At 42.4% G+C, this 12392-nt stretch overlaps 1 protein-coding gene across 1 annotated transcript in view; it reads right to left on the bottom strand.

Annotated features, from left to right (window-relative positions):
* LOC145393576 (glutamate receptor 1-like) overlaps positions 1 to 12392 on the bottom strand; it is a 732257-nt gene that overhangs the window by 150467 nt on the left and 569398 nt on the right. The window contains exon 7 of the mRNA XM_080267710.1: positions 9453 to 9617. Within this exon, the coding sequence (XP_080123836.1) occupies positions 9453 to 9617 (165 nt within the window). The remainder of the gene's footprint in view (positions 1 to 9452; positions 9618 to 12392) is intronic.

Raw genomic sequence — 12392 nt, 5'->3', positions numbered from 1 at the left:
TATGTCTGTACTGTACATTTATCTGATGTGGTGTGGTGGTGTGTATCGGTACTGAAGCTATAAATTAGGAAGCATTCAGTAACAATAGTAAGATTAACACAATATAGTTATATTAAACGCTGACAAGGGCGACAACATAATTTAGCAAATTGTGGTAATCTGTCGCAGTTACCCATCCACTTTACCTGTTTTCTCTGAACCCCCGAGAAATGTACCGCCTGACGTCACCAAGGTGTGCGGGGAGGGGGGTCAAAGCGATGAGACCTATTCTCTCACTCGATCTTGCTTCCAAGTAGCCCGTTTGATACGGAGGGCTCTTGAACATTCCGGCGTCCACCAAGGAACACATTTAGACGAAAAGAGACGAGTGGTCTTAGGAATTGCCTGATGAGCAGAGAGAGAGAGAGAGAGAGAGAGAGGGAGAGAGAGAGAGAGAGAGAGAGAGAGAGGGCAAGAAAAAGTAAAGACTCCAATTAAGACGTACACTAAAATTTGCTTTTTTTCTCGTATTCTTCTTGCTATGTCCATTCCTGCATCGCATCCTCTAACACATTCGTTGCCTATTTTTCCCTTAATTTTCTTCCCTTGCTTCCTTCATTGTCCACCTAGTGTGTAAATATCTGCTTTCTCTTTGACGTTTCTCCATATTTTTTCTCTGTTTTATTTCAGTTCTATTTTTAATGTCAGCCATCACCACCTCTTGTGCTTCCAATTTTTCTTTCTTTCGTATTTTGTTTTCTGGCTTCTTTCGTTCTCTCTCCTTTGACTCAGTCTTCTTATCTCTTTCCTTCCTTCACCTGACTCTCACTCATTCTCCTTCTTCTCTTTTAGCTTGATCGTACTCTCTCTCTCTCTCTCTCTCTCTCTCTTGTATTCGCCTTATAAGCACTAGTTCTTCCCTTTGTATTTGTCTTATATGTAGTAGGTCTGTCTTATATGTATTTGTATTTTCTTTAATGGTATTCTTCGGCCCCTCGCTAAAGGGAGCTCCCTACCACCTTTTCCTAAGCAATTTATTTTTGGATACTGACGGTTAGTATAATTCTGTACGTTATCGATGAAGCGCATGGTGATATTATTAATGTTTTAAATAAGACAGAAGATAGCAAGGTGTAATAAGCAAAATAAATCGCTTTGGAAGGGATGTTAAGGAGTTCCTCAACGGACGAGTATACTGGCCTGTGTGCGTGGTGGAGTAAGCCTTGAAGAAGCCTTGAAGAAGCCTTTGAGAAGTCACCGACTCATAGGATATTGGAAGGTGAGCATCAAGTGGTATATCTTAAAGGTGGTATTGGTAAGGAAGTGGGACAGGGTGAGGAAGAGAGGGAAGAAGGCAGGATACAGGAGAGGGAAGGAGAGAAAGAGGAGGAGAGGGAAGGAAGAGGGAAAGAGGAGGAGGGGGAAAGAGGAGGAGAGGGAAGGAGGAAGGAAACGAGGAGAAGGAAGGAGAAAGGAAAGAAGAGGAGAGGGAAGAAGAAGGGAAAGAGGAGGACAGGGAGGAAGAGACTATAAAAACTGGGAAAGGGAGAAGGGGAGGGGATAAGAAAGAGGGAAGGGAGGAAAAGGAAGGAGGGAGTGACTATTTAAACTTACGAGAGGAACAGAGGGCCTAGGAAAGAGGGGAGGTAGGAAAGAGGGAAGAGAAAAAAGAGAAGGAGTGGGAGGGAAAGACTATACAGAATGAGGGAGAGAGGAGAAGAGGAGGTAGGAAAGAGTCGAGGAAGGAAGAAAGGGAGGGAGGAAAGTGGTAAAATTAATGAGGGGAAAGGGGGGAGGATGAGGGACGAAAGAGGTGAGAAAGGAGGAAGAACGGGAGAGAAAACATTATTAAGACTGAGGGACAGAGGGAAGGAGGAATTAGGAAAGAGAGTAGGAAAGAGGAAGAAAGGGAGAGAAAGTTATAAAAACTGAAGCAGAGAAGGGAGGAGAAGGTAGGAAAGAGGGGAGGAAAGGGAGAGAAAACTGTAAAGTATGAAGGAGAGGGAGGAGGAGGAGGTAAGATAGAGGAGATGAAAGAGAAAAAAAGGGAGTGAAAACACTGTAAAGAACGAGAGAGAAAGTGGAAAAGGAGGTAGGAAAGAGGCGAGGAAAGAGAAAGAAAGAGAGAGAAAACGGTAAAGTATGAGGGAGAGAAGGGAAGAGGAAGTAGGCAAGATGGGTGAAAAGAGGAAAGAAAAGGAGAGATAACACTGTAAAGAATGAGGGGGAGGGGGGAAGGGTAGGTAGGAATGAGGAGAGGAAAGAAGGTCGGGGAGACTGGTGGAGAGGAGAGGTGGTGGGAAAATAAAACTCTGGAGGTAAGGTCCGATAGAAGAGGGGAAATACCGAGGAAGAGAGGGGAGGAGGAGGCAGGAAAGGGGAGGAAAGGGAATGATGGAAGAAGTGCAAAATGAAAAACAAAACAGGACAGGAGAAGAACTGTGGACGAAAGAAAACGAGGACGTAGGAAAGACAGGAAGAAAAAGATAAATGAAAAAGACAGAGAAAAGCAAGAGAGGAAGAAAACAAGGAGAGTGGGGGAAGAGGAAATAGGGAAGAATGAAAAGAAAAGGTTATAAAGGAAAGAGTCAAAGGCGAGAACGGAAGAGGCAGAAAAATGAGGAAGGGAATTTTAAAAGCCAAAATAGTCAAGAAGCGGGAGAGACGGAGGAGGAGGAGGAGGAGGAGGAGGATTATATAGGATTACATAGGAAAGCAAACAGCAACAGACCTTATGGTCCCTTCGAGGCTGCTTGTTAAAGAGAAAACTATGACTACAAGATCTAACTCTACATGCTGAAGGATAAGGATAGTAAGCAACAAGGCTCCCCCCACCACCAAACCCTCCAGGAAAAAGTGAGAAAAAAACACCATGCAGCATGGAAAAACTGACATGGAAATTTCATAGGAAAAACTGGAAAGGAAAAGTCACATTCTATAATACTTTGTTTATAAGCTACCCGACTGAGCAACCTGAAAGAGAAAGTAATCAAATTAACTAATAGTTATGGCATGACATTGTAAATCGGTACATTGAGTTTATGGGAAGTCTGTGGACATAACGTGGAAACTACACACTGCACAGTGTGGATGTTTAGGGGTGGTGCGGCAGCCTTGCCTGGCGCTTTTGAGGTAGGCAGGAGTCAATCAGGCCCTAGCTCCGTATGCTCCACTGAGACAAGAAACTCTCCCATGTGGGACAAGTACACAAGTTTCATCCTGAAGCAGTGACCCCTGGTACATTAAAAAAAATCCCGATGGTGGTCACTTGACTAACAGGGACCCTCAGTGATCCACAGCCCATCAGAGGTCGAAAGTGAGAGTAGTGACCATTAACTCAGGGTTACCTGTGCAGATCCTAATCTGTGCTTATATTGCCTTCTTTGCATTGGGGAGATTGAAATATGTACGACGGGTGTCTTAGATAAAAGGGGGCTGCACAGTGCACAGTGTGGATGTGCAATGCACAGAGTGGATGTTTAGGGGTGGTGCGGCAGCCTTGCCTGGCTCTTTTGAGGTAGGCAGCAGTCAATCAGGCCCTAGCTCCGTTCACTCCACTGAGACAAGGAACTCTCCCATGTCGGACAAGTACACAAGTTTCATCCTGATGCAGTGACCCCTGGTACATTAAAAAAATCCCGATGGTGGTCACTTGACTAACAGGGACCCTCAGTGATTCACAGCCCATCACAGGTCGAAAGTAATAGTAGTGACCATTAACTCAGGGTTATCTGTGCAGATCCTAATATGTGCTTATATTACCTTATTTGCATCGAATAAATTGAAAAATGTATAACGACGTGACGCGACACTATGTACCGGGGAGGAGGAGGAGGAGGAGGAGGGACGAATGAGGAAGAAAAAAAATACAAGACGAAAGCAACGAAAGTGAATAAAAAAAAAATAATACTGGCAAGAGTGAAGGAGGAGGAGAGAAAAGGAGACTTAAGAAGAGATGAGGAAAAGAGGGAAGGAGGTGATACACGATGAGGGGACATGAGAAAATGAAGGTGAGGAGAGAACATAATATAAAGAAAACTGAATGAATGAGGAAAAATGGCATAGCGGATGTGAAAGAGTGGAAGATTAAGTTAAAAGTGGATATACATACATATATATATATATATATATATATATATATATAGAGAGAGAGAGAGAGAGAGAGAGAGAGAGAGAGAGAGAGAGAGAGAGAGAGAGCATGCATGATGGAGTTATAAGAGAAAATGCAGACAGAAAAAAAAAAATGAGAAAGAGGCAAGAAGAATAGAAATAAAAAGACGTAAAAAACTATGAAGGCGAATGGAAAAGAAGAAAAGAAAGTGAAATAGGGAGAATAAACGAGAGACATGGAGAGAATGTTAGAAGGAAGACTCAGGCTCCTATGACTCTTTAAAATAAATAAATAAATTCTTGCGTTACCTGGATCATAACAGTAGATTTTTCTGGACTAACGGAGAGTCAAAGTGAAATAGAATGAACTGAACGAGAAGGCAAGGTAAAGAATAAAAACAACAACGATAGAACGGAGACCAGACAAAGGTAAAGGAAGAAAATAAGAAAGTGAAGAATGGGGGAAGACAAGGCATTGGACTGAGAAAATTCAAGAAGAAATGGCAGAAAATAAGGAAGCATCAGCGAAAGCGGAAAGAATGAAAGAGGTGAAAACAAGTATACAAGAAGATGGTGGGAAAGGAGAGATGGACTGGAAGAAAGACGGAGGTGAAGAGTTGGACAGTACACAGAGAGAAGGAAGGAAAATGGAGACTTTGAAGAAAGGTGGTAGTGGAGAGAAGGAAAGGAAAAAAGAGGGAAGGAGAGTGGGCTGGAGAGGTGGAAGGAACAGGGGGAGGAGGGGGAGAGTTGGACGGGAGAGTTAGGAACAGGATGGAAAAATGGAGAAAAGAGGAATCTGACAAGGAGGGAACAGTGGACAGATAAGAGGATGGAGAGAAGGATGATAAGGTAGAGAGGTGGAATGTGCGAAAGGGGGAGGTGGAGAGACGGAAGGAAGGAAAGAGGGAGGTGGAAAGACGAAAGAAAGGAAAGAGCGATGGAAGGAAGGAAAGACGGAGGAAGATGGAAGGAAAGAAAGAGGGAGGGAGGTCGTTGGAAGGAAGGAAAGGAGGAGGTGAAACGACGAAAGGAAGGAAAGAAGATGAAGAGACGGAAGGAAAGCAGAAAGAGGCGATGGAGATACAGATGACGTGAATAAATGGAATGGAAGAAACAAAGATGGAGAGATGGAAGAAGAGAAGGAAGAAAGTTTGGAGACAGAAGGGAGGAAAGAGAGGGGGGGGGTGAGAAGATGGAGGGAGAGTGAAGCGATAGAGGGAATGTGGAGAGATGGGAGGAATATGGAGATATATGACTAAGGGTAAAGGAAAAATGTAAAAGGCACTGAAAAAAAGGGAGTCGGAGGGATTAAAGGAATATGAAGGAAACAGGAAGAGGGAGGTGGAGAGATGGAAGAGGGTGAGATGGAACAGAAGAAAGACGAAAGCGAAGAGATGGCAGGAAGAGGTGAAGTGGAAGAAAAGAAAAAATAAGCTTTAGAGATGGGCAGGAGGAAGAAGGATGGTGAAGTGAAGGAAGGAAAGCGGGTGAAAAGAAGGAAAAGTGGAGAGACGTGGCTGCAGTTTGAGGAAAAATTATTTGAAGGGCGTGGGGAAAAGGAAGGAGGGAGGCTGAGTCAAGAAATATATCAGGCTAAGTGTCTGTGTGTGGGGCGGTGAGATGTAGGGGAAAATAGGAATAATTCTGACTTCTGGTTTAAGAAGGTGTTGTGGACCCAAGTAGCTACCAAGCCTGAGAAGAAATGACCATAGAGATGCTTGATACAGAGGAAATGATACAATATACAGGTGTTTGATATACAGGAAATTATACAGTATTATGATGTTTAATACAGAGGAAAATATGTTACTATTATGGTGTTTGATAGAGGAAATTATGATACAATATAAAGGTGTTTGATTGAGGAAATGATGGAGTATACAGGTGTCTGATACAAAAATGATACAATATAAAAGGTGTTTGATACTGAGGAAATGATACATAATACAGGTGCTTGACACAGAGGAAATGATGATACAAAACACAGGTGCTTGGTACAGAGGAAATAATGATACATAACACAGGTGCTTGGTACAGAGGAAATGATGATACATAACACAGGTGCTTGGTACAGAGGAAATGATGATACATAACACAGGTGCTTGGTACAGAGGAAATGATGATTCATAACAGGTGCTTGGTACAGAGGAAATAATGATACATAATACAGGTGCACGGTACAGAGGAAATGATGGTACATAATACAGGTGCTTGGTACAGAGGAAATAATGATACAGTATAGACGTACCTGTGACATTAACCTTTACTGCACGATTACCTGTATCTTCTTCTGGCTGTGACGAAGTGTATATTGGTTAGGATTTTTATTTATTCGTTTCCTCAGACACTTTTTTATTCAGTAACAGGCCAACACTCTGTGGGGAAGGTTATTGCTGAGGGCCAAGCAGGAAAGAACACATGAGAGCCAAGGCCATACATACAAAGTCACTGATACATACAGGGAATCCATTAACTTCAAAGGGTTAATGCTCAGACGGTGAGAGGCCATTCTTAGGGTGGATAGGGTCGGCTGGTGGAAAGAAGACATGTTTGTATCTGGGGGTCTGATAGGGTTGAAGTTGAGACAGACAGACAGACAGACAGACAAACAGACAGACAGACACACACACACACACACACACACACACACACACACACACACACACACACACACACACACACACACACACACACACACACAGAGGGTGTGTGTGTGTGTGTGTGTGTGTGTGTGTGTGTGTGTGTGTGTGTGTGTGTGTGTGTGTGTGTGTGTGTGTGTGTGTGTGTGTGTGTGTGTGTGTGTGTGTCCACACAATTCCAAAAGGAGAAAACTTTACTGTTACATGGGGTATAAGGTTGTGTATCTTTGTACTAAAATGTAGCCTACTGTAGTCTAGCCAGAGAATCCGTAGATCTATCTGCCAAAGGAATGGACCAATTACCACATAGATCTGACACGTAACCATAACCTAACCTATTACTATACATATTAGCTTCTGTCTTTTTATTACTATGCTGTGAAGTGTTCAGTTGGAATAATTATATCCAAATTTTGGAAAAATATTATGGGGGCAGATAAAACAGACTCTCCCTAACGTCTATCTCCTTCAGACATGCCACCCCTTCCATCTCTTTCTTACTCACTCGGTTTGTACAAATGCACATATTCCGACGTTTTTCATAAGCTATCCGACAAGGGTCCAAGTCTGGCCGAAAGCTGTTTCACCTTCCCAGTAAGTATCGTTCTAAATATGGGTACAATTCTTCCATGAGCAAGTTTATTTGGCGGCTTTCAGTTTTGTCCTCTGCGTATACCTTTCCATCTCACAAAAAGAAGTAATACAATTTCCTTCACCGCCGGCACAAGGACTGAATTTGATATACTAGAATGTACAGACGCCTTCCTATTGGCTTCGTATTGTATAGCAAGCATCGAAAATCCTGTTGCCTATCCAGCTCTTCTCTCCAAGCACTTTGATAATCAAAATCCGCAGCAACCGACACTGATGACCTAATCTGGCCTCAGATCAGCGTCATAAGCGCCGTTTGCTGCACACCACATTGATTTTAAGCTTGTGGAGAGAGAGACAGGGAAGGCGACAGGACTTTCGATGCTGACTCTACATCCCTGTGTGTACTGTGTTATCTATTTTAATCCAACACACTGAAAGGTAATACAGCAGAGTCAAGAGTATTTTCACTATCGTACGTCGTAACCATGGTCCGCTGTTCAGTGCTAAGGTGGTCATTCGAAGGCTGTTTGAATACACGAGCAGCAGTTTGCAGTGACACTCGTGCAGTCTAGAACTGCTTCGAGCCATCAACATGTCATAGGTGTGTAAGGTCACAACCACCTTTAAGACTGAGGTAAGGGTGAATCGTAAACTATGACTCTGGAATGCACGAATATACCTTTTTTATTCTAACCTGTCCTAAAATTGTCATCTCTATATCTTGCATGATGAGCTGTAACAATGCACTAACACTAGAATACGAAGCTAGTCACGAAAAAGTGCTATGAAAAGGATGTATAGCCGTAGCCTTTTCTTCTGTCACTAAGCTAGGAGAAATAAGCTGCAAAAGGACGAAAATATGGGCCACGTTAGAGTACAAACGGTATAACCCCAGCACAGGCGGGAAATTTTGCCATATACATTTTACTCTAAGTTGGCCTAAAATTGACGTCTCTCTGTCTTGAATTGTAATGACATTTTAACACTAGAATATGATGTAAATCACGAAGAAACGCTATATAATGGATGTTGAGCCGCAGTACTGTCTTTTATGACGTAGAGCTACGCGAAATAAACCTCAAAAGGACGACAATCTGAACCAAGTTAATGAGAGAGTACTATAGTAAGTAATATACAGCCGGGAAATTTTGCCAGTAGATAACACACTGATGCCAAAACACCTCACTCGCCAACAATAACAACATTATTTCACCGCTTACGGACATGCATCAGTCTCATCCGATAACCTGAAAAAGAAAATAAATTCCAAAATCTACCCGGCTCTTCAATAACGATAATATATTTCAAATTAGAACTTACTTTTATGAACCAATATTTGAAAGTCCCAGAACAGTTCTTCAGAAATCCTCTTAACCTCCCCCCCCCCCCAGAAAAAAAGCAAAACGATTAAGTTATCCTACCACGCTTCTTAATAATAATAATAATAATAATAATAATAATGCCGCCGCCGTCGCCGCCGCCGCCGCCGCGCCGCCGCCGCTGCCGCTGCTGCCGCTGCCGCTGCTGCTGCTGCTGCTGCTGCTGATGATGATGATGATGATGATGATGATGATGATAATAATAATAATAATAATAATAATTATAATAATAATAACAATAATAATAATAATAGAGTAACGAGCAGAAAATTCACCGACACTCGACACCACGCATTTGTTCTCGACTTTCACATTTCTCATTCCTCTCTGAATATCAGAAGCCTTCCTTCGTTACCATACCGGGATGAGAGACAACATTTTCTTGTAATACCCAACACTGTCACAGCAAAAATACAATTCTAAATAAGGAAGAAAAAAAGTCCATCCCCACAGCCTACCAGGAATTATCGACACATTGTATAATAATATAATAATACCGGTACTACTATTACTACTACTAATACTACTACTACTACCAATAATAATAATAATAATAACAACCGGGTACTCACCGAGATATAGCCGTGGCCAGCGCCCGGGAATGATATTATAATAATAATAATAATAATAATAATAATAATAATAATAATAATAATAACAAGCGGGTACTCACCGAGATATAGCCGTGGCCAGCGCCCGGGAATAATAATAATAATAATAATAATAATAATAACAAGCGGGTACTCACCGAGATACAGCCGTGGCCAGCGCCCGGGAACAGCTTTGGATCCAGTGTAGACCATGTCCTGAGGAAGTCCCTGACGAAGGGGCTGGACGTGTCCACTATACGGAACCCGGTGATGTTGACGGCACCGTATTCCTTCACGTCACGCTCCCACCTCTCGTCCATCACCTGAGTGGATGGTTATACGTGTGAGTGTAAGAGGGATGGTGACAGAAAAAGAATTGAGTTAAAATGAGAGATACACGTCAAGTTCATTCGTGAGGTGAAGGAAATGATGACGAGAGAGAGAGAGAGAGAGAGAGAGAGAGAGAGAAACGAATAATTATTTAACAGCGAATGCGAGAGATATTGGACAAAGAGGAAATACTGAGAACTGCGAAAGTGAGAGAGAGGGAGGATAGAACGAGCAACGGAGGAGGGGAGAGAGAGAAAGACAAGAGGGGAAACAGAGAGAAAGATGACATGGAAAGCGAGAGGCAGAAACGAAAAACAGGGATGGAGGAAACTGGATATCAGAGAGAGAGAGAGAGAGAGAGAGAGAGAGATGAATCCAGAAAGTACAGAAAACAGCGAATGATATGAGAGAGGGGAGACGGCTGCAAAGTAATACAAAATAATCGTGAGAGAGGGTGTATGGAAGAAGGGAGAGGGAGGGAGAATATACAGGATGATTAGAGAAAGTGAGAGAGAGGAAAGGAGAGGAGTACAATGGGATAAAAGGGGGTTCAATGGAATACAAGAAGTGAGGAGAGGAGGAATGAGGCTATGAATGTACAAGCGAATACAAAGGGAGATTACAGGGAGAGGAAGAGAAACAATAAAAAGAAATTGAAAATGTGGTGAGAGGGGGACTGACAGGAGAGAATACAAAGGAGTTCAAAGGAAGTGTAAAGGGAGGGGAGGAGAAATGGTGCAAGGGAATGCAAAGATCAAGACGGAGTGTACAGTAAGATAAGATGGGGCACTACAAGGGGAGTACAAAGGAGTACAAAATAAATACAGGAAAGGGAAAACAAATTAAAAATGTACACCCGAAAGCACTAATCTCTACCCCCCTGGTAGCCGGAGCCGCGGCCAATGAACTACCAGGCGATCGAACACCCCACATCCACAGCCCCTCTCCAACTCAGAGAAAGCTTTGTTGGAAAGATGTGGAACGGCTAAAGCTGGTGATGTTACAGTGTGTGATGATCGTTTTTACTGACAATCAGAACCAGTCGGGGTAAGTATATAAGGGCATTTAATGTGTAATACTGTGCTATTATCCACAGCATATGAGAACGGCACGAAAATGTAGTATGTGTTACTGTCTATATACTTATGAGTATACAAATGAGTATAGAATAGTGAACAGCATCTGTTGAAAGATATGATGTCTTTTCTCATGCATTCTCGCTCCAACCTCCACCATACATTCTCACTCCCACCTCCACCATCCTTCTTTCTGGGTTGCTGTCTCCACCAAATGCCTGTCATACCCTATTATCCCCCACTCCCACCCATTGTTAACCAGCATAGAGATAATGATGAAATGATCCGTCAGGTATTGATCATATATTAACATACACCTCTGTATGAAGCAGGAGCAAATAAATAACATACAATTCTCCGGTATACCTGCCAACCATTTCTTTATGTTGTAAGCTGTTACGTGACATACACACTGCAAGTTGGACCTTGTGTAACAAGGACATAAGTTTGTTTATCGTTAATACAGGTTGTGTGGTTTTGGACGTCCATTAATTCATAATTATGAGCGTGGCAATTTAAGCCTTACGTTATCAACACGTAAGGTTATGTTCCTGTCATTATTAGATGAACGAAACGACTCTGGGATTGACTCTGACGAACCACAAACTCTCTGTTTTAACGAAAGTATACCGACCTCTTGTCACAACAGTGACACAATATCACTAGGTATATGACTGAATGTGGGTCAATCGTATATATAATGACATTGTATCACTGTTGTGTCAAGAGGTCCATACATTTTCGTTAAAGCAGAGAACTTGTGGTTCGTCGGAGCCGATCTCTGATTCGTTTTCTTCAGCCAGTAATGAGAGGAACATAAACCTTATGTGATTATACTGTAAGGCTTAAACTGCTACGTTCATATGAGTTAATGGACGTTCAAAACCACACAACCTGTATTAACAATAAACAAACGTATGTCCTTGCAACACAAGGTCCAACTTGCAGTGCGTTTGTCATGCGACAGCTTTCAACAGGATGAAATAGCTGGCAGGTATACCGGAGTATTGTATGTTTTTGATTTATTGGTGCTTAGTACAAAGCTGCATGATAATATCAATATGACTAATAACTGACTGATCATTTTATCATTATCATTGTTTATGTTGGTTAACAATGGGTGGGAGTGGGCTACGAGAGGGTACGAGAGTCGTTTGGTGGAGACAGCAACCCTGAGAGAAGAGTGGAGGGGGTGGGAGCGAGAATGTATAAGAAACGACATCATATCCTTTATCAGAGGCTGTTCACTGTCCTAGACTTATTTGTAATATTATAATATAGTATGTAAGTATATGGACAATAATATAATACATCGTAAATCTTCTTTCATTTTCGTGCCTTTCTCATATATTGTGGATAACGGCACAGCATTACACATTAAATGCCTTTTTACACTTACCCCTACTGGTTCTGATTGTCTATAAAAAACGATCATGACACACTATAACATCAAAGCTTTAGCCGTTCCACATCTATCCACCAAAGCTTTCACTGGGTTGGGGAGGGCCTGTGAATGTGGGGTGATCGATCGCCTGGTCGCTCACTGGCCGCGGCTCCGGCTACCAGAGGGGAGAAATTAGTGCTTTCGGGTGTACAATGAACAGTGAGAAGGAAGATGAGTGAGGAAATAAGGAGAAAGGAAGACAAAGGAGCACAAATGGATAAGAGGAAGGAGAAGAGTACAAAATAATA

Source organism: Coenobita brevimanus, chromosome 1 (genome assembly GCF_032717465.1).
Source record: "Coenobita brevimanus isolate Jiangsu-jjx chromosome 1, ASM3271746v2, whole genome shotgun sequence".
Taxonomy (NCBI): Eukaryota; Metazoa; Arthropoda; class Malacostraca; order Decapoda; family Coenobitidae; genus Coenobita; species Coenobita brevimanus.
Note: the sequence above shows the minus strand (reverse complement) of the source record. Positions and strands in the feature narration are given on the sequence as shown.